Source organism: Martes martes (genome assembly GCF_963455335.1).
Source record: "Martes martes genome assembly, chromosome: 8".
NCBI lineage: Eukaryota > Metazoa > Chordata > Mammalia > Carnivora > Mustelidae > Martes > Martes martes.
The window spans coordinates 119,969,518-119,996,483 of record NC_137895.1 but is presented as its reverse complement, the minus strand read 5'-3'; the positions used below and the strand labels follow the sequence as shown (position 1 = coordinate 119,996,483).

Genomic DNA, 26,966 nt, shown 5'->3' with positions numbered 1-26,966 from the left:
TGCAAATGGCAAGATTTCATTTTTTGATGGCTGCATAATATTCCATGGTTTATATATACCACATCTTCTTCCATTCGTCTTTCGATGGACCTCTGGGTTCTTTCCATAGTTTGGCTATTGTGGACATTGCTGCTATAGACATTGGGGTGCATATGCCCCTTTGGATCCCTACATTTGTGATGATGAGAACTTTTAAGAAATCTACTTGCTCAGCAACTTTCAAATATACACTATTGTGTTACTAAATACATTCCCCTTGCTATACAGCACATCCCTAGGACTTAATTATAACTGGGAGTTTGTACCTTTTGGCAGACACCCTTTATCCATTTCAGCCACTCCCCCCTCTGGCTCCTAGCAGCCACCAGCCTGTTTTCTGTATCTGAGAGTTTGGCTTTGCTTCATTAGATTCCACAAATAAGTGAGATCATGTAGTATTTATCTTCCTATCTTATTTCATTTAGCATAATGATTTCAAGGACCCTCCATGTTGACACAACCAGCAGGATTTCCTTCTGGATGGCTGGGTGATACTCCTTTATTATTATATTATAATATTTTATATATCATATATCTATCCATTTGGATAGATAGCTTCTACATCTTGGCTATCATAAATAATGCTGTAGTGAACATAGTGATGCAGGTATCTTTTCAAGTTGGTGTTTTTGTTTTTTTTGGATAAATTCCCAGAAGCAGAATTTCTGGGTCATATGGAAGTCCCGTGTTTAACATTTTCAGGAACCTCCCTAATGTTTTCCACTTGTGGCTGCACCAATTTACATTCCCGCCAACAAAGCATGAGGGTTCCCTTTTCTCCACATCCTCGCCAGCACTTGTTATTTTCTTGTATTTTTTATAATAGCCATTCTGACAGGTATGAAGGGATATTTCATTGTGGTTTTGATTTGGATTTTCTGACGGTTAGTAATGTTGAACATCTTCTCATGTACTTGTTGGCCATCTGTACATCTTCCTTGGAAAAACACCCAGTCAGGTCCTTTGCCCATTTCTTAATTGGACTGTTTGTTATTGCTACTAAGTTGTGTGAGTTCTTTATATATTTTGGACGTTAACACCTTATCGGATAAGTAAATTGCAAATATTTTCTCCCATTCAGTAGGTTGCCTTTCCATTTTGTCGATGATTTCCTTTGCTGTACAGGAGCTTTTTAGTGTGATGTAGTTCCTCTTGTTTATATTTGCTTTTGTTGCCTTTGCTTTTGGTATCAAGTCCAAAAAGTCATTGCCAAAACATCAGGGAGCTTACTGTCTGTGTGTTCTTCTAGGAGTTTCATGGTTTCAGGTCTTTACTCATTTTGAATTGATTTTTGTGTGTGGTGTAGTTTCATTCCTTTGATGTGGATATCCATTTTTCATAGTGTCATTTATTAAAGACAGAAAGAATACAAAAATAAATCCTAAAAGGAGACTACAGATGTTGACAGCAGGAAGTTGTATACTTTACTGATGTGATTGTTTTAGTTGCAAAAATAGGTATGTGTTCCCATCGGGAAAATTAAAGTTTCAGTAAGAAGTTGAACTGGAAATTCAATTTTTAATGATAATTTCACAGAAGTATAATATTTACAAATGATTCATCTTCTTTAAGTGTACATTCACTTAAAGAATGAATTTCTAGTAGATTCAGAGTTATGTAGCTCACACCACAATCAATTCTAGAACATTTCATTACCCCCAAAAGATGTATCCACTAGAGGTGAATCCCCATTTCCCCTCTGTCTTCCTCCCCACCACCAATATTCTTTTGTGAGGTATCTCTATTAATTCTTAGCAGGTTCCTTCTAGAAAAATAAGCAGGTTTACTGTAAATTCTATTAAGTTTCTTTGTGTAGTACTTTCTTACTAGGCTAACGTTTCCAGCAAAATGTTCAAATTTGTGAAATATATAATTTGTTATTTTTTTTTTCAATTTTAGGACACCAACATAGCTCCCTTTACGGCCTCTTCACATCGGATCTTCATAAAATTTCATGCAGAGTATGCGGTACAGCCATCAGCTTTCCGATTAACTTGGGACAGCTAATGGGGTGATGCAGTGTGTTGGGCCCATCGGACATGACACTGGACAGACATCAGGACAGAATCCTCATACAGCATTCTGCCTGAATCACTGGGAATAACCTGAACTTGTAGTTTTCACCAAAGTATGTGTGGAATCAATGTCTCTTTATTGAAAAAAATATAGACTATAGCTTCTTTAGTCTTGGCTGTGCATGTCATCCTCACTTCTGACGCTTTGAGCTGAACATTTTCTTAAAATCCCTTAAAGAATTGGAAATAGTAATGACATATGTGGTGTCAATTGTCAAAAGTTAATGACAGAGATGCCTGGGTGGCTCAGGTGGTTAAGCCGCTGCCTTTGGCTTGGGTCATGATCCCAGGGTCCTGGGATCGAGTCCCGCATTGGGCTCCTTGCTCGGCAGGGAGCCTGCTTTTCTCACTGCCTCTGCCTGCTTGTGTGTACTCTCTCTCTCTCTCTCTCTCTCTGGCAAATAAATAAAATCTTAAAAAAAAATTTTAAAAAAGTTAATGACAAAATAGCATGCTTTTCCCTGTGAATGTCAAATCAGAGGTAATGAACATTCTTGAATGGTACGCATGATGCTGCATTAATTTTTAACTCATCAAAGTTTAGTCTTTCACTAGCAGGTCTATGTAAGTTTTCAAGTTGAATTTTTACATTTGGATGAACAATACAAATCCTTCAGACCATGAACTCCGGAGCCACGCTGCCTGCATCTGCATTCTCGTGCTTGTCATTCAGGGCTGCCTTAACTTCTCTGTGCTTTCATTTCCACAAGTCCCACCACTGTCCACTCCTACCTTCCTAACACAGTCTGTAGAGTCACAATAGCTTAGCCAAGCTTTTATAAAGTTTTCTGAGGCCTTTAAAAAAGCAAGAGCACCTATATTAAATATGCAAAGTCAAGTCTTAATAACAACATGGGATGAAGTGAATGAAAGAAGCTGTGTGATGTGTTATTTCATCTTACTCAAATACTTGAGTGCCAGAAAAATTATTTCTGCGCAGAGTACAGAGCCACATAAATAAAGTATTCCCACCTTTAAAATTCCTGCCTCCTCAGGGCACCTGGGTGGCTCAGTCATTAAGCATCTGCCTTCAGCTCAGGTCATGATCCCAGGGTCCTAGGATTGAGCCCCGTGTCAGGCTCCACACTCAGTGGGAGTCTGCTTCTTCCTCTCCCTCTGTCTCTTCCACCCACTCGTGCTTGCTCTCTCTCTTTCTCTCTCTCAAATAAATAAATAAAATCTTAAAAGAACAAAATTCCTGCTTTCTTTAATTCTGTGTCATGGGTAGATATATCAACTTTGTAGCTGACTCCCTCTTGGAAAGAATGGTGAATGTGATGACAAGTCCCATCCAACTCACAGGGGACTGACAAGCCAGAGCAATGAACAAAAACCCAGGATGAAATTTCATAGGCGGAGATACAATATTTTGCTCTTTTGCCTGAAAATGAATCACAAAGGTACAGAAAATGGAGACGATTTGACAGTAACATATGAAATTATAGGAATTTTCTCTGAAGGCAAGATTAACGTATGCAGCTGTCAAACAGTAAAAGAAGATTTGATCTCAGATTGTATTATTAGCGTAATGGTATCAACAAGAGTCAATTTCAGTCAGAGAGATGTACTTTCCTAGAAGGCGTATTAGAATACCCAGGTATATATACCAATTTAAGAAAGCCGTCAATATTATAGTGTATTTTTGGAATTGGAAAACTTAAAACAGGAAAAAAAAAAGTAATTTTTCCCATTCTGGAGGTTGTCTTTTCAATTTATGGGTGTTTTCCTTTGCTGTGCAGAAGCTCTTTAGTTTAATGTGGTCTTACTTGTTTATTTTAGCTTTTGTTGCCTGTGCTTTTGGTGACTTATCCAAGAAATCGTTGTTAAGGCTGATGTTAAGGACCTTTTCCCTTGTATTTTCTTCTGGTGTTTTTACAGTTTCAGTTCTTACATTTAAATCTTTGATCCACTTTGAGTTAATGTTTCTGAGTAGTATAGGATAGGGTTTAATTTCATTCTTTTGCATGTGGCTATCCAGTTTTCCTAGTACCATGCATTGAGGAGACTGTCCTTTCCTTACTGTGTGTTTTTGGTACACTTGTCAAAAATTAGTTGCCCATATACATGGGTTTATATCTGGGCTATCTGTTCTGTTCAACTGATCTATGTGCCTATTTTTATGCCAATACCATGCTGTTTTGATTATAGTGGTTCTGTAATATAGCTTCAACTCAGGAAGTGTGATGCCCCCAACTTTGCTCTTTTTTATCAAAATTGCTTTGGCTATACAGAATCTTTTCTGGTTTCAAACTAATTTGGGGATTGTTTTTATATCTTTGAGAAAAATGCCATTGGACTTTTTATTGGGATTGCTTTCAATCTATAGATTGCTTCATGTATCATATCCATTTTCACAATATTAATTCTTCCAATCCAAGAACCTGTGATGTCTTTCCATCTGTTTGTGTCTTCTCCAATATTTTTTATCAGTGTCTTACAGTTTTCAGTTGGTTGGATTTATTCCTAGGTATTTTTATTGTTTTTGATGCAATTATAATGGGGATTACTTTTTAATTTCTCCTTCAGATAGTTCATGGTTAGTGAATAGAAATGCAACTGATTTCTATACATTGATTTTGTATCCTGCTACTTTACTGAATTCATTTATTAGTTCTAACAGGTTTTTTTTCTTTCTTAGTGGAATCTTTAGAGTTTTTTACATATAAGTTCATGTCATCTCTCACTAATAAGACCCGATTCATTTCCTCTGGTTCTGCTTTAATTTAATTTACTCATTTAAATACGTGTATTGAATATTTCCAATGTGGCATGTGGTAAGTGCACCAAGGTGGATGTGACAGCCATATATCAACCGATGTCTTCCTCCTTAAAAAAAATCCATTTCCTAGGGCCATCTTGTCTGGTTTCCGAGGCAAAATTCTCAATTTCCTTATCTGATGAAATTTATATTAAGCCAACTTCTCCAATCTAATGGCTAAGTGATAATGTCCTTGCTCCCAAACAGCATCATCAGGAACTCTGTTCTGAGTGATCACCCCTGCGCAGAGCTAACAATCAACTAGTTCACATCAGTACAGCTGTCCTGGTCATTCAATGTTGACATACGCCAAAATGCTGCTTTCAGGCCATAAATGGAATCCAGAAAGCTATAATGTAAAATGAATGTGTTTGAGGGGTGGGTGAGGGGAAGTCTTACTTGGAAGTTAACGGAAAATGATATTCCATATGGGTCTGAAGGAATACAAACAAGCACAAATGTAAAGAAAGGGAAGTTACTCCTTTCCACCGCTGATCACATTCTGAGCTGAGAAAGTCTCATGGTCACTTTCTAAGCCCATCCCATTCCAGGTGAGCATGGGAACTTTAGACATTGATTCGAGAAGAGTAGGATGGGGACAAGAGACAAACTCCAACACCCATCTTGTTTCTCCAGCCTCTGCAACCAAAAGGCTAAAGCTTGCTACCTGGTTCAGTTCTCTTGGGAGTACCTATCCTCAGCTGCTCATAGTCTGGGAACCCAGGATTGGGGACAGCCAGGCTTCTATCTACCTGACCTCTCTCTCCTCTGATTCTGTCTCCCTAAACAACTGAACCTTAGCAGGAAGAACAAATCTCATCCTTTTGGTCTTGAAGGGTTAGTCTAGCCATTACTGGCCAGAGTAATGGCCTTGGGATATACCCTTCGGATAGCTCAGCCAGAGGCCATCACAGGCTCTCTCTGAACCCATGGAATATTAGGTACTCCAGACATTCTTCTGAATAATGTCCTAGGGCATGGTTGGGGCCAATGACAGTTTGGGCCTAGGAGATGCCAGGGATATAGGTTCTAGTTGTCATAATTTTCTAGTTCATTTCAACTCCATTTAATGGGCAGAATTTTTAAAAAATCTGCCACCTACTTACCAAGGGAATACTAACAATATTAATTAAGAAAAATTAGAACTAATATCTATATAAGATCTACCCTATGTCAGGTGTCATTCTCATATATCACTCACTGAAATAGAATACTAAGAACCATCACCCCCACGAGGTATGAAAACTTATATAAAACTTGAGTGACAGAGCTCTGATTCTAACCTTGACAACCACCCAAGAGTGTGCCTTTCATTCAGCCTGAAGGACTAGGTATGAACTTATGAAATATGACTTATCAAATATGTCAACTTATTATTATAAACCATTTCCATAGACCTATCAAAGTTATTTAAAAAGATTGACACCTGCCATAAGACCTAGAAAAATGTTTTAATATAATTGCTGTCAGTTTAGTAAAAACATAGAGATAAAACAACAGCATCAAAAATAATGGGAAAAGACTTTTTATTATTGGTATTACCACAGATCACCCCATGACTATCAATTTAAAGAGGGAAATTATTGGAAGAAAGATGATAACTATTGGATATTTGATGAAAAATTTGCTTTTCAAATTTCAATTCAGTAACTAACTGTAAATTTAGATACAGCTTGGGGAATAAGAAGGCATTTTAAAAATTAATGATGCATGCAATTTATGTAAATTTACTTAATTTACTTTAATTGTCATAATCTGGTATGGCTTGTGTGGACCAGGCCTCTTCCACACTCTTTGATTGGCCCGCTCTGTGGGCTGGGGCTGGGGCTAGTACATTTCTTCTAATGGGAAGCATTACAGCAGAGACTATACATGAGCACAGAGCCCTTGGCAGTGAAGCTGTGGAAGCGATTTAAGCTCTAATAAATATTAACTTTTGCATGCAGGACTGGCTGCATAATTTGCCGGGCCCAGAGCAAAAGGAAAATTCACGGCCCCTTGTTCCAAATTTATTAAACATTTCAAGATGGTGACAGCAGAGCATTAAGCCAAGCACTCAGCCCTGTTAAGCATGGAATTTGTGTTACTGCACAGGTCACATACCCAGAAAGCTGGCCCCGTTTCTGCGTTATAAAAGTCTGGAACACAGGGACACGTTTTATTAAGAAGTGAGTGAAGAGTTCAAGAAGGGAATGATAAAGGATGAAAATAAATTTCTGGAAAACAGGAAGTGAATAAAAGCATGCTGACAAATGAAACGGGAGTGGGGGTTGGGGGATGGGAGAAATTGCAGCCCAAAGCAGTTTCAGGAAAGATATGCAGCAGAATTGGGAATGGACTTTCCAGGCATTATCTGGATCTGGGGCTGGCAGGTGCAGTGTGAGGAGAGGAGACCCAAAGTCCAAGAACTGTATTAGTTGGTTCTTGCAATTGGTGAATGGCAAAAGTAGCCTAGCAACTCCAAGCAGGCATAAAACTGGGATCTCACCTCCAAAGAAATTTAACCACTAGCCCAAGGAAAATTAATGCTGACCTAGGAGGGAAACAAATACACATCACAAATAGAAGAGGAAAAAAACCACACCGGCTATCAGAAAATTCAGATCAGATCTTCATGATTGAATATGAAAAAACAACCAAGAATCACCAAACAGGAAGAATTACAGCAGTATGAATGGGAAAGAATTAGATAAAGTAACAGAAAAGGGCACAAGGAACACAATTCCGCCAACAGAAGAGATATTTAAAAATTGTTATCCTCAGAGATATTTGAGAACAGTGCACTCATGAAACAAAAGCCTGGCTCATTAAACAAGAAAGAGGTCTTAGGAAGTATTTTTGGTTAATAGCCAAAATTGCTTTTTAAAATTTTAATAGAAGTTTTGGAAGATAACATCGATATATCTCCCAAAACATTCAGAAGATAAATACGTGAGGGAGAAAATGATAACTATAAGAAATTGTACTAGGAGGCTGCCATCTGCCTAACAGATTTCCTGAACATGCTAAATCAGAAAATGGCAAGAAAGAAATTTCAAAGAAATAACAGAAACAATTTCCAGAGAGGAAGCGAGAAATGAATCTTCTGCTGAAAAAGGGCCAAATGGGTGCTAAACAGATTAAATTTTAAAAAGACCCCCAACTGGAGATATTATGGTGATATTTCAGAACATGGTAAATAATTAAAAGATCACAAATGCTTCCCAAGGGAAAACAAGAGTTCTCTGCAAAGACCTGAGGAGACTGACACATTTCTGGGCATCACCATTGGAAGCATAGGCCAGTGGAACTATGCCTTTGAGATGGAAAAGAAGCTTACATTGAACCTCAAATTCCATGCAGGCAAATTCTAAAGGTGTGGGCAAAATAAGGACATTATAGAACATACAGCTACTCAAAATTTGTGCCTCCTGTACTCCGTTTTAGAGAGGTTTACTTGAGCGATATTCCAGCAAGATGTATACAAGAAAGGTCAGTTTAAACTCAGGAACCAAGTGAAAGAAACCACACATCACCTCTCAGCTGGAAGAACAGACATAATTAGTGTAAGAGCAGAAAATTAGTAGGTTCTTAAAGTCTTCCAGAATAATTCATTGATGGGGCGCCTGGGGGACTCGGTGGGCTAAGCAGATGTCTTCAGCTCCGGTCACGATCTCAGGGTCCTGGGATCCAGCCTCCAGGCTGGCTCCCTACTCAGTGGGGAGTCGGCTTCTCCCTTTGCCTCTCCCCCATGCTTGTGCATGCTCTCTCTCAAATAAATCAACAAAATCTCTTAAAAAAGGAATTCATTGAATTTCAAGCAACAGGGGAATGAAAACCTGTATGTTCTTAGAGATAAGGTAAAGAAGGTACAGGAAGAAAAAGGAAAGTTAGAAAGTCTAGTGAAAAAACAACGAGAATTGTACAAAAAATTCATCACTCAATAGAAAGCAAACTAAAATATGGTATAATTTTGAGTGCAGTATGAGAAAAGAGAAGTCGTTTATCTGTGGGTATTCCCCTTCATGGGACACAGAGGTCCACGACTCCCAGCTGGGTGCCGGGAATACAGACTATGGAATTCTTGTATTCGAGAAGCTCATGATGCAGCGAGGCACGACTGTAGGGACTGGACTCAGGATAGCGACTTCTGAAAACTGAACCACAATTAAAGAAGCAGCACACAGAGGAAACTTCTCCGTTTCCCAGTGCCCAAATTCAGCTCCAACCCTCTCACGCTGCTGCCCGGTCCCAAACTTTCCCGCTTCCGCCCACAACTCTCCGCGCTTCGGCCCCTGAACTGAGCCTGCGCGAACACTAGTGCGCTTGCGCCAAGCACCGTCCTCTCCCAATGGCAAACGCGAGCGCATTTCAGGGGGACGCCCAAACCTCGGGGGGGCGGAGTCTCGAAGGCATATGACGGATCTGATTGGTCGGCCGCGGGTACACATTACTTTGTGGGCGGAGCCTCACCCTAGAGCCACGTCTTGCGAACTGTTCTCCTAATTTGGGAAGGGTCAGGCGCCGGCAGGGCGTGGAGCTGCGAGCCGCAGGGTGTGCGCCTGCGCCGAGCTCCGGGATAGGGCGTGTTCCTCGTTCCGGTCCGCGTTTTGCACTGACCGAGTGCATCTCCTGCCACTGAAGTGTGCCCTGCGGAAACCCGTGCTTCCCTCGCCCAACCTGTTACGTGCTGCCCTCCGCGGTGAGTGTGTGTAGCATCGCACTTGGGTTCGCCTCTCTGCGCGCCCGTTGTGGTGTCGGGCGCCACCCACTCCCCTGCCCCGCCCCGCCGTCCCTCCCCCTTTCCCTGCCTCCGGACCCTGCCCGCCGATGCCCACCCTCCAAGTCTGGGGGAAAACTGGATGCTGCTACCCCGGGGCGTCTCTCCTTTCTATCCCTGCACACCCCTGGCCGTCGCCCACGTGCTTTGTTGTTGTTGTACAGAATATGTCCAAGTCTTTGAAAAAGTTGGTGGAGGAGAGCCGGGAGAAGAACCAGCCGGAAGTGGACATGAGTGACCGGGGCATCTCCAACATGCTGGATGTCAACGGCTTGTGTAAGTTCTGGCGCTGGGCCTTTCCCTTGCAGCACCTGGAGGGTTTATAAGTTTTCCAAGTAGCTGCCGGCTGTGCTATGAGAGGTTATAATGATTTACATCCCACGCCCGGCTTGTAAGCATCGCCTGTCGAGAGAGAGAGAGAGAGAGAGAGAGAGAGAGCGAGAGCGCGCTTAGCTCAGAAAGTTTGCAATTAGGGTATGTTCGGTCCCGATTGGAAGACGAACCTGAGTGTCCAGGGTAAAAATCACACAGACAGTTGTTACTGGACCTCACTGTTGTCTGTGCAAGTTGTTGGCATTTGGGTGGGTTTCCCACAGAGTTTACTGAATACCCACTTTATTTGAAACTGAAAAGCACTTTTGAATCATGCTTCCTTTCTCCTAATACAGTCTTCGACCCTTGAACAATTGCCACACAAAAGTTCTGTGATAACTTCTTAATGCCTGAAGTATGTTAAACCTTTCTTGACTCCTTACCCTTTTCTGTCTCTTTTTCCCCTTAGTTAAGTCGTTTACCTCCTCCTTGTACTACTGTGATGTCTCCCTAACTTGGCCTCTTACCTCTGGTTTTGCTGACCCTGTGGTTTATTCACTGCATTGCTTTCTAGTGTTACTTTTCTGCAACATGTCTTACTGTGTAACTCTCTCCTTTAAAGCAGAAATTGCAGCTTAGATGTTTTTTGGGGCCAGGTGAGGATGGTCATGAACTTCACAGTAGGTATCCTGTCAGAACAGGGGCAGCTGCTACTCCTGCCTCTCACATCCAAACAATTGTTACCACCTGGGATTGTTGGCCTTGTGTTGCCATAGTGATGTTGTTAAGAAGCCAAGAATCCAGATTTTGATATGAAATTTCCTAAAGTTTAGATGTTGGCAACTAATTCCAATTATTGAAACATACTTTATAGGAGAAATAAAACACTTCTTCAGGCCGAATGTGGCTTCAGTTTGGACCTTCTCCCTTAAGCCCTTCTGGTTGTTCATCACCAACAGTAGCGCCCCAAGTTCTTTGGTGTGACGTGCAGAGCCTTTCGGAATCTGACCAAAACCTACCTTAGTTCCTGTCCCTTCCATGCCTTTGTGTTCCCCGCCATACTGAACGGACTGCCCTTCTTGAACCAGGACACACTGTTTTAGGTCCTTGTGCCATAGCAGTATTGTTTGCTTCCTCTCCGCTTCCTCCCAGATCCTCTCACTTACCTGTCAGAAGTCAGCCCAGACGCCGTAGCCTGTGTGAAGCCTTCTCTGTCAGGGTCAAGTGACAGTCATTGTCTCCGCTGTGAAGTTGGATATGTCTTGCTTCATGGCTCTTGTTACATGGGATTGCGATGATTGTGATGTGTTCTTAATCTAGATGTCTCTCATCCACATTGGAGAATGGGGGGAATATTACTGTGCATCCCTCATATTTGCCTTCTTTGTAGTGTCTGGAACACAGTAAGTGCTCCGAAATGTTGAATGGATGAAGGAGAGCCTGATGGATTAGGCCTGAGGTTTAAGGAGATCCAGACCAGGACGTGACATTAGAGAAGGAGGGGAGATGTCCGGGAGACCCTAAATGATGCATTTCTCGTTAGGCATGAGAGAGCAGAGTCACATTTACTGTGAACCCATGGTTTGTGCCCAGGACAGAGTGGGGTGGGGGCTCTCGATACATCTCTGCTAAAGGACGGGGGATGAGAAGTCCTAGGCAGTCTGCATTCGGTAACCCTTCGGACGATTCCTGCCACTGAGCTTTAGCTTTTGTGCCCGTGAGCATCTCAGCCTCTTGAGCGGAGTTGGTGGTGATGGCTTCTTGCAGGCGGCGACAGGGCCGCCATGTCTGGGACCGAACTGGCCATTGCCGATCTGGATGTGTGCTTGTGTTGCCCCTTCCTGGCTCTGCCTAGATTATGGTGAGCCTTGGGCGCCCTGCTGTTACCAAGGCTGGGGAGCGCAAGCAGGGGGCCCGGCTCCATTGTACCTTTGGCCCCATGGCTCTCTCCTGCTCTGCCCTGCAGTGGAACTTCATATAGCCTTCGGCTGTGAAGAGGATTCTGTATGTGATATTTGTAAGTGGGGAGGGCGGCACAGCTATTTTGGTTCACTTGCATTATCTGTTTGAAGCCTTGCCTTGTACCAAAGAAGAAAAGATAGCCACTTGCTTCCTGAAAAAGATGTTTCCGGTGTTGTATTAGGTGGTGAAAAGCAAGATCTTTCTTCTGTTCTCCCAGAGAAGTAGCGGGAGGAAGAACAAGGCTGACTCTCGGGGAGTTCGGTGGAAGTGAATTTGGAGATTCGACCTCCTCCAGCCTCTGTGGTGTGTTTAGACCCAAAGAGTGGCTGCTTTCTGCCTTGCCTCCCTGACCTCTGGACTCGTGGAGCCTGGAAGGTTCCAGGATGCCTTCAGAAGCCGATTCCTAAGCTGGGGCTCATTTATTGGTAGTGCACATAATGCTTCCTGGATCTATTTTAATATCTTATAAAGTATTTGACATGCCTCTGCCTTCAGCTCAGGTCGTGGTCCCGGGGTCCTGGGATCGAGCCCCGCATCGGGCTCTCTGCTCAGCGGGGAGCCTGCTTCCCTTCCTCTCTCTCTGCCTGCCTCTCTGCCTACTTGTGATCTCTGTCAGATAAATAAATAAAATCTTAAAAAAAAAAAAAAAGTATTTGACATGGTTGCATAAACTGTGGCATAAGACTTCCCTTGTTTCTTTACTAGTAAAGTTTTAACTGTAATTGCGAGGTTTTGTGTCTTAGCATGAAGATTAAACATAGGGGACAATTCATTTGCGTGGACAGAGAATGCTTATTGTGTCTTAAGCCCTTCCTTCGATATCCTTACTTTGTTGAGTTCCTCAAAAGATAAGAATTAAGTTTTGAAAATAGGAATGGGAGTTTTGTTCTTAGGCTAAGCACGCGAACTGTCCGCCTTTCTGCTTGGGAGAATTTTGTCGTATAAATGCAGCACTTTACTTCCTCGGAGACAGTAAATGGCTTTGCAAAAATGTTTTCAGGAGCTCAGGTACCAAAAGCTTTCTGATGGGGAAAACTTCATAGGCTGGAGACAGATACCAGACAGATTCTAGAGTTTTCCATCAAGCCAGATTCTGAATGTGGTCAGACTCCCTACCCCTTCCCCTCCGAGAGGCAGTGCTTACCGGTGGGGCTTCGGAGTTGCATAGGCCGCTCTCAGACTCTCCATCTTCTGCGTAGTGCTGTGTAACTTCAGAGCAGCGGCTTAACCTTTCTGAGCCTCGAGTCCTCTTCGGCACATGGAAAATGTTCAGTTCCCACATGTTAGGACTGGATCAGCGCTAAGGGCGACTGATGCTGTCGAGTGCTTAGCCCTGAGCCCGGTACTGAGTGGGCACTGCTGAATGTTAGCTCTGACAGGAACATCCAGGCAGAGCCCAGGAAGCCTCGGGTGGAACTGGTTCCCACGTCGTCGGTGGACAGGACCTGGGAGAGCATGGCGAATGAGACCAGGTCTGGCCTTTGTGTCCTATGTTGATGTTTTCTCTGGTGGCTTAATCCATCCTGGAGCGTTGGGCGCTTTCGCCTAGGATTCTTAAGGATTTAGATTGCTGTTTTCTTTGAAATTACCCCCTGATTTGGTTTTCCTTCCTATTTCCCCCCGCAACACGGCATGAAATCTGTACCTGCCTTCTCCTTAGCACTTCTAAGAGTAATGGTGGCAATTTTGTTCTCTTTATCTACGAGATCTCACGGAGGAGCTCTGCCAGCTGCCGCTGTCCTCACCCGCATGATGAAGCTGCCTTCGAAGGCTCCTGTAATCCGCTTCCCGGGCCGCAGAGAATCCCATTAGCAGCCAGGGAGACTTTTTTCATTTCTTTTATTTAAGTCTTTTGTGACTTTTTTTTTTTTTTTTAATCTCTTCAAGTTTATTGCCCTCTGGATGGTCAAACCTTTATCAGGTTTTGGTTGTGTATTTTTTTTTTTCTTTTTTTCAGGTGAGACTAAAATATCTTTCAGATAAATTACAGAAAAGAAAAATAACCTGCCTTCGAGGCCGAGGCCGTGTTCTTGCTAAAGGACCATGTAAAATAATCAACAGCCGTAATCACGGGTGTTCTGGAAGGGCTGTTTCAAAAGCGCCATTAAACCTGGAAGTGATCTGCCTGTTAGGAGTTTCTGTCCATGCAGGCTGTCTCTGGGGAAAGGTGAAGGAGCTGGGAGGATCACGTCCTGTTAGCTGTAATCTTTAGAAAGACGTTTCCTTTTTTATTTTTCTAAGTTGCTTGGATATGGCCACCCTGATGGTTTTGAACCTGTGGTGTCTTGGCTGGGGAGGCCCTTTTCCCTTTTCTCCCCAGACAGCCTCCTCCATCCCTTGTCAGTTAGCGCTTGTTGAAGGAAGGAACGACCTGCCCATCTGCATGGCTCCAGTCTTGGGTCACCTCTGAGAAGCTCCCCCGGTGCTAATTTTAACCCACCGCCCCATCAGCCTGGTGTAAGTAGCTCTTCCGGGCCTGCCGTGCACACCTGTTTACCTCCGTGCTTCTCTAAAGTTCACGGAAGAAGGACTGCTCTCCGTTAAGAGTTGGGGTGAGCTAGGATGGAAAGTGTAGTGGAGAGGGGACGGGACGTAGCCGCAGGGTTCCCTTCGCAGATCCCTCTCTCCCCAACTCTCCAGAGGGAAAGCCCCTTAAAACCAGCAGGAACAGGATACCAACTGCTCCGAGTTCTAGTTTTGACTTCGGGACAGTGTAAGCACTGAAAAGGCCTCCCGCAGATAGGAAATAAACTACGAACGATTGTGACCCCTTTGGTGTGACTGAACTCATAATGAGCTTTCACTGTTTTTCAGTCACTTAATATTTCAGCCATGGCTTTTTTTTGGTAAGCAGCTGTTTTTTCTCTCTCGCTGTGTAACCTTGGGCAAGTCACTTAACTTCTCATGTTTCTCGTCTATAAAACCGGACTAATAAAATTAGCTCCCTCAGAGAAATGCTGTGCGTCGTCCTCTGTCAGGTAGCTGGGATAGCCTCTGGCCTATCTCCATCCACTGGGGCTCCTGTAACAGGACCACAGACTGGGTGGCTTCCAAGCTACAGAAGTTTATTTTTTACAGTTCTGGAGGCTGGAAGTCCAAGATGGAGGCACAGGCAGGTTCAGTATTCAGTGGGGATTCACTTCCTGGCTCATACACAGCTGTGTCCTCAGCGTCCTCACAGGGTGAAATGGTAAGGGATAAAGATTTTATTTATTTATTTGATGAAGAGAGACACAGCGAGGAGAGAACACAAGCAGGGGCAGTAGGAGTGGGAGAAACAGGCTTCCTGCTGGGCAGGGAGCCGATGTGGCACTCATCCCGCTATCCCAGAACCCTGGGATCATGACTTCAGCGGAAGGCAGACGTTTAAGGACTGAGCCACCCGGGCTCCCCTCAGGTGTCTTTTATAAGGGCACTAATCCTATTCCTGAGGGTTCCCCTTAGGACCTAGTTACCTCCCAAGGCCCCACCTCCTAATCCCATCACAGTTGGGAGTTAGGTTTCAGTATCTGACAAACTTTCATTCAGCAGCATGGCATATAGTAGTCTTAATATGCACTATTACGGGTACTTGAAAAAATCTTTAGAATTCTCAATAATGGTGCTTTTTCCAGTGGCCTTGTCTCTCTGATTATATCTGGGCCCCCAGTGCCTCACTCCTCACCTACTTGAGAATTCCCAGGAGGTTAGATGCGCATGTCTCATGCGACAGGGCCAGCAGGAAAACCGTGGCCTCACATGGCAAATTCTGAGCCCTGGACAACGTGGGTGGTGGGTGGTGGGGGAGGCAGCAGAGGGCATTTCACAGGATTTCCGTTGTGATGCCCTTGTGGCTTTTGAGAATGACAGGCCTTAAAAAATGTTAGCCATTTTTTTCATCTAGTAAGTGAAATACCATATATACTCCAATAGCCGTTTTTTTGAATTTATTATCATTTTTTTTCAGGATGAGTGCTATCCAAGCCAAGTCTCTCTGGGAGTTTCCTACATACTGAATCTTTACATTGTCCATTGATAAGTTAATATTTGCTACGTTAAGGAAACTGTAAGCTGTCTAATGAATCTGATGTAGTTAGGTTTTTATCGTCAGAAGCTATAACACCCCCTGCTTTGCCGTTATCGCCAGCCCTTCGTTGTGACAATCCATGCTAGAGTTGGTATGGATAATATTCACATCCTGCCTCCTCTTTCCATAAATTCACATAAACCCACTTCAGAGAAATTTGATCTCCATATATGAGATCCACTGTTCCCAAGCAAAAACTGGAGATGATTTCTTTGCACCGCCTTCACTTCCTCGAATAGCAAGTTTGCAAGATTTATTTTTTATTTTTTAAAGCAAAAGAGCATAAAGGTGTGGCCAAGGAGCAGTCCGGGGAGAGCAAGGGCCTGGCCGGCAGGGGTCAGTGTTGAGCCTCTGTTGTGCTCTGAGCTGCTTCGGGAACTTCCCTGCAAGTCTCCTGCCCCAAGTCCGCTGTGACCTGGGCACTTGCTTCCCTTCTCATGCCTCCTCCTTTGGGCGGTCCTCGCCCCTTTTATGGCACTTCGCGCATGAAGCTCACGGTCAAGGAAACCTCGTCTCTGTTAGGTTCTGTGCGACCAGCGTTATCTTTAGTGCGGGCGGGTTTCATAATGGCCTTGCCGCCTGAGGCCTGCTGCAGGCCCAGGGGCTTCTGGATGGAGAGCGCTGACCCGTCGTCAGTGGGTTTGCCCCGGGAAACGGGAGGGAGAAATGGAATCTGCAGGGCCCCCCTCGGGCAGGGCAGATGTCTCCAGGGTGGGAGGCTTGTGAATGAGATCTGTGAACTGGTATTTGGGATTTGAGGTGTTGGTAAGCCGGTAAGACACGGGAAGGTGTAACATTCTCCACTTCATTAGTCTCCTAGGGGCTTCCATACAAAACACGGCAGACAGGAGGGTGGCGGGCGGTGGTCCTTAAAGAACAGGCATTTACTTCCCAGTGCTGGAGCCTGGAAGGCCCAGGACCACAGCGTTGGCAGGGCTGCCTTCTCCTGAGGCCCCTCCCCTCGGCTCTCCCGGTGTCCTCTCGTGGTCTTTTCCCTGTGGACCCACGGCCGTGGTGTTCCTCTGCCTGTCCACGTCCCTCTTTGCAGAAGGACACCCGTCGCTTGGATTACAGCCCGCTCTAATGGCCTCATTTTAACCGTATCACCTCACTACAAGTCTTGTCTCCACGTTGGGTCGCAGTCCGAGACCCTGGGGGTTGGGGTTCAGCCTACAGAGTTTAGCTCTGACCATGGGTCAGCTCATAGCATCTCCTTGAGGGGTTCTGGATGATCTCTGCGTGACTGCTTGGGGGCTTGGTGAGTCCAGCTTATGCGTTTATAACATCACCCTTCAGGGCACATGTGAGTTGTCCCTAGTTTACAGGGTGGGGAAGCAGAAAGTTCTGTAGAGCCCCAGCATCACAGGGGTAGCGGCAGGGTCAGGAGTTCACACTGAACTGTGGCGACACTTCTGTTCCATACACTGTGCCGTGTTGTTTGCACCCCTGAAGTGCGACAGGGGCTGCCTCGGATGTGAAAGACTGGTGATTTGGGGGGCTGACTGGGGCCACAGGCCTGACCTCAAGGCCTTCAGTTTGAGAATTCTTTAAAAACACTGCACTAGGCAAATAAAACGCGTCACCCGGCCAGCCCTGCCGGCTTGGAAACATAGTTTTATCAGGCTACTGCAGAACTTTAATGGTTGAAGAAAACATTAGAAGCAACTTACTCTTTTATCTGTCCATGTGACCCTCCCCCTTTCCTTATGGTTTTCTGAAAAAACCATTAATTTTAACTGAATTTAATGAAAAGATGTGAGATCTTTTTCTACTGTGTAGGAATTTGTTTTTTCTACCCTCAACTAGAACTTTAGCTTAAAACACTGAAGTATGGTGCTGGAGAGATTCTGTTGGGAAAATACTGGTTCTTGGAATAAACCTGAATTGCATGAAGTGTTAACTTGAATTATCTGCCTGTACTTCATGAAGAACCTTTTCATTTACTGTATTTCTCTTCATATCTGTTAATTATTTCTCTGGACTGAGAATAGTTTACAGTTTTACAGCTAAACTGAGTCCAATGAAAGGCACACATCACACCAGGTGACTAGGAAGGCGTCTTGGCCTCTCAGACCAGAGACTGGTAACATGCTCTGCAGTCACAGCGTACAGATGATTGTTTTGCGAACGCTCATAAAGTGATTTTTTTTTCAGAGCTCTAAGTATTTAAGCCCTCAGGTTATGAGGAAGATACCTGTTTAACCTATTATATATTTGTATCCTTCCAATTGGGCATTCTTTCCTAGAAGCTTTAAAAAATAATTGGTAATATTAAAATATGCTGTATATACATAGTATATTAATACACAGATACACACAGACACATTGCATATCATGTGCCAGGTTATTGTACTAAGTTCTCCTTATGGATTTGTTGTTGTTGTTGTTGTTAAGATTTATTTATTTTTGTGAGGGAGTGCGAGCGAGATGTGCACACAGGGTAAGGGCAGCAGGAAAGGGAGAGAATCTCAAACCGACTTCCCGCTGAGCATGGATCCCAGCACCAGGCCCGATCCCAGGACTCTGGGATCCTGACCTGAGCCAGAGTCAGATACTTAACTGAGCCACCCAGGTGCCCCTTTAATGGATTCTTTTAAAACCACAGTTTTGTTACGGTTGTCTTCGTCATCCTCATCGTCTGGTTTATAGCAGAACCAGAGTTAACTTGCTTCCAGTCACACAGCTAAGAAGAAATGGAGCCAGGGTTTGGACCCAGGCAGTCAGACCTTAGAAACTGTGTTCTTAGGTTATGCTGTGTGGCCTCATGTCACCACCATTGACACCACCATTGACAGGCACGTGTACGTACAAAGATGAAACTGCTCATTTAGCAAGTGTATACCGAGTGACTACTGACAGTCCAGTCTTGTTCTAGAAGCCATGGTACCTGCTGCCTGTGGGCTGATAATTCTGTATTGACGTAGGAATGCTTTCGGGGATGCTGACCTGCCCGTGCTCATGTTGATTGGGCCAGGGAAACAGGAACCTTCTTCCTCAAACACTTACACATACTTAAAAAAAATCCACTTCAGAAACACTTTATGGAAGCATTCGTTTGGATCAGTGCCTGTGTCACGCAATACAGCGTGACACATTTTTAAACCAAGAAACAACATGATCAGCAGCGCTGGAAGCCTTGCCCCTCCCCTTCATTATCCCCCCCAGGATGAACACTGTCCTGACTCTGGAAAGCATAGTTTTGCCTCTTTTTTGTACATCATTAAATAAAAGCGGGTTATTTGCGCACACCCTTGAGTGTCCATTCTCTAGCTTAGCATCACGTGAGGTTCATGCGTGCTGTAAAGTTGGCTTTCCATCCAGATCATCCCTTCTCTCCACTGTTGCCGGACCTGGGGGTCATTCCACATGAGGGCGGCTGTGAACGGTGCTGCTTTGAACCTCCGAACCCAGGTCTTTGGGTGAACACACATGGTCATTCCTGTAGGTTATGGACCCAGGAATGGAATTGTTCGGTCTGGAATGTGCTCTTACATGCGTGTAAAAATGGAGGGCAAGAATCATCCAAACAGGCCAGACTCTCGAAACTTCTGCAACAGGCAGAGGGTGAATGTTGTGAATGCACGATGAGCTCTCGCGGCCCGTGCTGGCAGGCCAGGCGCTTGTTGTGTATGTTGCCTCTTCCCAGAAGGCTTGTTCGTACCTCAGGCCTGTCTCTGAGAAGTACCTTGTGGTTGGTCAGTACCTTCTGTACCACTAGCTTGCCAACTTGGCAGCAAGTTAGACGCACCTACGGAACTTCTGAACGTCCTAGTACTTAGGCCACCCCTGACTGATTAAAGAAGCTCTGAGTGTGGAAACAGGTGCCACCAGTTTTGTGTAAACCACTGAGTTTGCCTCCTTGCACACCACAGCTGGGCCGTCACTGTTGAGACTCCTCTTGTTAATTTTTGGCCTGTGGGAGCCCCTTCTAGTTGGTTCTCCCGTCCACTTGACGTGGTCTTTCCATTTGAAAGACGGTCTCTGACAGCGTCCTTGCTGTCTGCAGTAGCAGGCTGTTCCCGACGGGTCTAAATTCCAGCCCCAGACGTAGAGTCGGCCAGTCCTCTAAAAACCTATTTCTGTTTGTCTGTCTGTCTTAGTAGGAAGTATCTTAGCCCTGATCTGGGCTCCAGGGGCACTCCTCACTGCTGGGCCATTCGTGTTTTTTAGGACTTTTTAAAGGGACAGGGCTAAGAATATCATGTTTTTAAAGATAAAAATACCTAAAGAGTTCCGAGGCAGATACAGGACTACAGGGCTGTTTCTTCTTCCACGTTACATGTCTGTGGCCTGTCTCCCATGCTGAGAATCCTGATTCTCAGGGACACAAATGAGAGAACTAGAATGGCTCGGAGTTCTGATTTGGTCTGTTACACACAATTGTCTGTACTAAGACCCTCGCTGAAAAGCGTTGGTTTGTGTTTATACTCTCCCCTCCCATTTTTGTTTTTATCGGACTTTATTTTTTAAAGCAGTTTCCCCTGTCATTAACATCTGACATAAGTGTGGTGATCTATTAAAATGGATGGACCAGTGTCCAGAAATTATTATTAACTGTAGTCCACGGTTTCCCCCGCGTTGACATTCCCTGGGTTTTAACAAATGCGTAACGTCATACAGGATGGCTTTACTGCCCTAAATAGCCCCTGCCCTCCACTTGGTTTTCTCTCTGTCCCTCATTACCTCCCTGCGAACCCCAGGCAACCACTGAAATTGTCTCTAGTTTTGTTTCTTCCAGAATGCCATGCAGTTGAAATGCTATAGTGTGTCATCTTCACAGAAAGTCATCTTCCACTTTCCGATGTGCATTTAAGGTTCTTCTGTGTCTTTTCTTGACGGCTCATATCTTTTTGTTTTAGATTTTTTTTTTTTTTTTTTTGAGTATAGTTGACACACAATGTTATAGTAGCTTCAGGTGTACAACATCGTGATGGAACTTCTATATTCCTTACGCTGGGCTCACCACAAATGTGGCTACCATCTGTCACCAGAGAACACCAGTATTACGGTATCACCTACTATATTCCCTGTGCTGTAGCTTTTTCCTCCCTCCCTCTCCTCCCCTTTAATGTTCTTTGACCTCGCTCCCTCCCTCCCTTCCTTCCTTTCTCTCTCTCTCTCTCTTTTTTTTTTTTTTAAGGTTTTATTGATTTATTTGACAGAGATACAGAGAGCACAAGTAGGCACAGTGGCAGACAGAGGGAGAGGGAGAAACAGGCTCCCCACTGAGCAGGGAGCCTGATGAGGGGTTCGATTCCAGGACCCTGGGACCATGATCCGAACCGAAGGCAGATGCCCAACTGACTGAGCCACCCAGATGCCCCTCCTCTCTCTTTTTTGAGAGACAGGCAGTGGATGGGGGGAGGGGCAGAGGGAGAGAGAGAATCTTAAGCAAGCTCTACACTCAGCATGATGCCGGCCTTGACCTCATGACCACAAGATCATTACCTGAGTCAGAACCAAGAGTAGGACACTTAACTGACTGAGTCACTAAGTTGCCCCCTGAAGAACTTCTTTTAATATTTTTTCTCATGGCAAGTCCATTGGCAGTAGTTTCTCTCAATTTTTCTTAGTATGAGAGAGTCAGGGATAATTTTGCTGATATAGACTTGGTGGTTGGTGGGTTCATTGATTCAACACTTAAGTGTTTCACTCTATTCTATTCTTCCATGCATGGTTTCTGAAGAGAAGGCCATGGTTTCTGAAGAGAAGTTTTTGTTCTATTCATATATAGGTAGTGTTTTGTCTTTTTTTCCTCTCCGGAGTCTTTAAATATTTACTCTTTGTCTTTGGTTTTCTTCAGTTTGAATATGATACACCTAGGTGTAGATTTTTTGGTAATTATCCTATAGGTAATTATCCTGTCCTTAATTTCTGGTAAATATTTGAGATGGGTCTGTTGGTTTGGTGGTTTGGGTCTATCTAAATTTGAAAAATTCTCAGCCATTAGAGCTTGAGGTTATTTCTTCTATTCCTTTCTCTCTCTCTCTTTTTTTTTTGCCTCTGGTATTCCCATTATGTGTATATTACACCTTCAGTAGTTGTCCCATAGTTTTTGGATATTCTGTTTCATTATTTTAATTCTTTTTTCTCTTTGTTTTTCAGTTTGTCAAGTTTATATTGACTTATCTTCAAGCTCACATGACTGTGTCCATCTGGTGATAAGCTCATCAAAGACCTTTCTCAGATCTGTTTGGATTTCTGACATTTCCTTTTGATTCTTAGAGTTGCCTTCTTTCTGCTTACATTATGTGTTGTGTTCTTGCATGTTGGCTACTTTTCCACTAAAGCCTTCACATATCAATTCGAGTTCTCTTTTATCCCCATTCTGATAACTCCAACTCTGTCCTGTCTGAGTCTGAGTCTGACTCTGTTGCTCACCTTGTCTGTTTAGACTATGTTTTTGCCTCTTAGCATGCCTTGTGATGTTGTTGAAAGCCAGACATGATGCCTTAGGGAAAAGAAACTGAGGTAAAAAGGCCATTACTGTGAGGTTTGCTTGCTGTGTGTATAGGATTCATAGGCTAGAATTTCCTCCATAATTCTTTTCTTTTTTTTTTTTTTTTAAGATTTTATTTATTTATTTGACAGAGAGAGAGAGAGAGATAACAAGTAGGCAGAGAGGCAGGCGGGGGGGTGGGGAGCAGGCTCCCTGCTGAGCAAAGGCCTTGATCCCAGGACCCTGAGATCATGACCTGAGCTGAAGGCAGAGGCTTAACCCACTGAGCCACCCAGGCGCCCCTTCCTCCATTATTCTTTTTGTCTTTCCTGTAGTCTTTGGGTTTCCTAGAGACGCCTTCTTAGTAGTGTCTGATCATTTTAGATTTTCAGTTATCATCTTGTTACCACGTGGGAACCCTATTGAAGAGGTGTGGGGAGGGGAGAAATTTTCTAAAATTCTGTTAGTAAGCTTGGGCACCTGGGCTGTGACCTTCCAAAGTGCTTTTCAGCACCATTCTTTCCTTAGGTGAAATAGGAAGGTGAGAGGAGACTGGTGTTAGGTATTTTCTTCTCCCATGTTGGCTGGGGTCCAGTAGACCATTTCTTCTTTTTTTTAGGAGAACAAAATGCTTTGGTCTCACTTCAGGGTTGTTATATATTCCCTTCCTCCTCAAGAAGCAACCAGGGATTTTTCTCATTGATTTTTCACCCTGAGAACCTGGTGGGGCTCCTAGAGCCTGGGTCCCCAGGAGTTTTCTCTCTCAAATATTTGATAGCTCACTCCCCAGAAATGAGTCAGCTCCCCCGTAAGCGTTCCTACCAGTTGCTGGCTCTAGTTCCTGCTGCTGGGAAGCTGTGATTCTCCACCACCTGTCTCTACGGTTTTCCATTATGGTGGTTTGCCCTGTGCCCTCAGTTCTCTAGTGGATCCAAGGAGGGTTGCTTGTGTGTTTAATCAAAGCTTTTCTTGTGGTGAGGATGGGAGTGATGAGTTCCAAGTTCTTTATATGCTAGCTGGAAAGCAGATATAACTATCAAAACTCTCATAATATGGTTCCCTATTTTTTTCTTTTTCTTTTCTTATTTTTTTTTTAAAGATTTTATTTATTTATTTGACAGAGATCACAAGTAGGCAGAGGCAGGCAGAGAGAGAGGAAGGGAAGCAGGCTCCCTGCTGAGCAGAGAGCCGGATGCGGGGCTTGATCCCAGGATCGATCCCAGGATCATGATCTGAGCTGAAGGCAGAAGCTTAACCCGCTAAGCCACCCAGGTGCCTCACAGAGAGTTTGTTTTTAGTGTTGAGTTTTGTGAGTTCTTTATATATTTTGGATCTTAACTCCTTATTGGCTTTATCATTTACAGCTATCTTCTCCCATTCAGTAGCTTACCTTTTTGTTTTATTGATGGCTTCCTTCTTTTTGCAAAAGCCTTTTAGTCTGATGTAGTCCCAATAGTTTATTTTTCCTTTTGTTGTCCTTGCCTGAGGAGACAGATTCAGAAGTTGTGTTTTATTTGAGGGGTTTTATGCTTCCATGTCTTACGTTTAGGTCTTTAATCCATTTTGAGTCTATTTTTTATGTGGTGTAAGAAAGTGGTTCAGTTTGTTTATTGCCTGGAGTTTTTCAGTTTTTCCCAACACCATTTATTGAAATATTGTATATTCTTGTCTACTTCATTGTAAATTACTTGACCATATAAACATAGGTTTATTTCTCAGCTTTCCTATTCTGTTTTGTTGCCTTTTGTGTCTCTTTTTGTGCCAGTGCCATTCCGTTTTGATCACTATGGCTTGTAGTGTAGTGTGAGATCTGGGAGGATGATGGCTCCAGCATTGTTCCTCCTTTTCATGATTGCTTTGGCTTTTTGGAGTCTTCTGTGGCTCCATACACATTTTTGGATTCTTTGTTTTAGTTCTTTTTAAGTGCCATTCTGCTTTCATAGGGAGTGCGTTGAATCCGTAGGTTACTGTGGGTGGAATGGGCATTTTAACAATATTCTTCCAGTGCATGAGCGTGGTATATCTTTCCATTTATTTCACCACTGTCTTACAGCGTTCAGGTACAGATCGTTCAGCTTTTTGGTTAAATTTATTTCTAGGAATTCTGTTTGGTGCAATTTTATAAATGGAATTGTTTTTAAGATTTCTAATCTTCTAATCATTATTGGTGTATAGAAATACAACAGATTTGGGTATATTAATTTTGTATCCTGCAAAATTACTGAATTTATTCTGAATTTTTTGGTGGTCTTTAGAGCTCTCTGTTTATGTTATGTCATCTGCAAGTAGCGACAGTTTTACTTTTTCTTCACCAAATTTATATGCCTTTTATTTTTTTTCTTGCACGATTTCTGTGACTGGGACCTCCATACTGTGTTAAATAAAAGTGGTAGGAGTGGGATCCTTGTCTTGCTCGAGATCTTAGATGAAAAGCTTTCAGATTGTCACCATTGAGTATGATGTTATCTGTGGGTTTGTCATATATAGTCTTTATTATGTTGAAATATGTTGCCTCTGTTTCCATTTTGTTGAGTCTTTATCATGAATGGACATTGAAGTTTGGTAAATGGTTTTTCTTTGTCTTTCGAGATGATAGGATTTTTATCCTTTGGTTTAATGTGTATCAATTAATTTGCAAATACTGAACCATCCTTGCATGTCTGGAATAAATCTCACTTGATCATGGTGTATGATCCATTTACTGTATTTTGAATTTGGTTTGGTAACACATGATTGAGGTTTTATATCTGTGTTCATCAAGGTTATTGGCTAGTGTTTTTCTTTTTCCGTAGCATCATTGGTTTGGTTTCAGTAATACTGGCTTTGTAAAATGAATTTGCAAGCATTTCTTTATTTCAGTTTTTTGGAATAGTTTGAGAAGGATAGGTACTAACTCTTTAAATGTTTGGTAGAATTTACCTGTGAAGCTGTTTGATCCTGGACTTTTGTTTTTGGGAATTTTTGATTACCGGTACAATTTTGTTACTAGTTATTGGTCTGTTTAGACTTTCTATTTCTTTTTAATTCGGTCTTTGAAGATTGTATATTTCTAGGAATCTATCCGTTTCTTCTAGGTTGACTAATTGTTAGCGTAAATTAGTTAATAGTAGATTTTTATAATCCTTTGTATTTCTGTGGTGTTCGTTGTAACTTCTCTTTCATTTCAGATTTTATTTGGGCCCTCTCTTTTTTCTCGGTGACTCTGGCTAAAGGCTTATCAGTTTTTTAAATCTTTTCAAAAAGCCAGGTTTTTGTTTTACTCATCTTTTCTATTTTTTTGGTTCCTATTTCCTTTATTTCCACTCTGATCCTTATTTTCTTCCTTCCACTAACTTTGGGCTTTGCTTGTTTTTCTTTCTTTTCAGTGTAAGGTTAGATTGTTTGATATTTTTCTTGTTTTTTGAGATACATCTGTGTTACTGCAAGCTTCCCTGTTTGAAATGCTTTTGCTATGTTCCATAGATTTTGGAATGTTTCCATTTTCATTTGTGTCAAGGTATTTTTGGATTTCCTTTTTGATATCTTTGTTGACCAGTTGCTTGTTTCATAACTTGTTTAGCCTCCCTGTGTTTGGCTTTTTCCGCTTTTCTTGTAATTGATTTCTAGTTTTATACTGTTGTGGTTTGAAAGGATGCTTGATACAATTTCACTTTTCTTATATTTATTGAGACTTGTTTTGTCGCCTAACATGTGATCTGTCCTGGAGACTGTACCATGTGCACTTGAACATGTATTCATTCTCCTGTTTTTGGATGGATTATTCCGTACATATCTGGTAAGTCTATCTTGATCCAATGTGTTCTGGAAGGCCACTGTGTCCTTGCTGATTTCTATCTAGATATTCTATCCACTGATGTAAGTATGTTGTACCTGAGTTGTCGCATCCGAGAGACCATGCAGTCACATGAGGGTTTATTCGACAAGCTTAAGCTTGGGCCCAAGTATACCCGACACAGCCGAGTAGGGACTTGGACCCTGAGCTTAGTTAAGACAGGGGTATTTATGGGTTCCTGTTATTAAAGCAGGGTGGGGGTCTCTGGAACTAAAGCAGGGTGGGGCTTACTAAAGCAGGGTGGGGGTCTCTGGAACTAAAGCAGGGTGGGGCTTCCTGGAACTAAAGTAAAGTAGGGGAAAGTTCAGCCCTTGGGCACAGGGGTCTGAGATGGCTGTACTTATCCTCAGGCTAAACCTGAGGTGGGATGGCCTTAAGTTTTCTTGGCCTCCACAAGTAGGGTGTTAAAGTCCCCTACTATTATTGCTGTCAGTTTCCCCCTTTATGTCTGTTAATATTTGCTTTATGTATTAGAACCTGCCATGTTGGGTGCCTAGATATATAGGGTTGTTATATTCTCTTGTTGGATTCATCCCTTTCTCATTATGTAATGCCCTACTTTGTGTCTTGCTGCAGTCTTTGTTTTAGAGTCTGTTTTGTTTAAGTATTACTACCCATGCTTTTCTTTGCATTTCCATTTGAATGGAATATCTTTTTCTATCCCTTTCAGTCTCTGCATGTCTTTAGGTCGTAAATGAGTCTTTTGTAGACAGCATATCAGTGG

General features: G+C 43.1%; 2 protein-coding genes across 5 annotated transcripts in view; both read left to right on the top strand.

The window, feature by feature from the left end:
• Positions 1-3,277, top strand: part of CUBN (cubilin) — a gene marked incomplete at its 5' end in the record, with an annotated part of 255,728 nt that extends 252,451 nt beyond the window's left edge. The window contains one exon of the mRNA XM_080812400.1: positions 1,939-3,277. Within this exon, the coding sequence (XP_080668526.1) occupies positions 1,939-2,046 (108 nt within the window). The 3' untranslated portion in view covers positions 2,047-3,277. The remainder of the gene's footprint in view (positions 1-1,938) is intronic.
• Positions 3,278-9,374: 6,097 nt separating this feature from the next.
• Positions 9,375-26,966, top strand: part of RSU1 (Ras suppressor protein 1) — a gene marked incomplete at its 5' end in the record, with an annotated part of 181,639 nt that continues 164,047 nt past the window's right edge. Inside the window, 2 exons of one of the 4 annotated variants that reach the window (XM_080810098.1) lie at positions 9,375-9,553; positions 9,796-9,907. In XM_080810098.1, coding sequence (XP_080666224.1) covers positions 9,799-9,907 — 109 coding nt within the window. Of the gene's footprint in view, positions 9,554-9,679; positions 9,908-26,966 lie in introns of those variants that run through there. The other 3 variants (XR_013967218.1, XR_013967219.1, XM_080810099.1) reach the window with 3 other exon arrangements.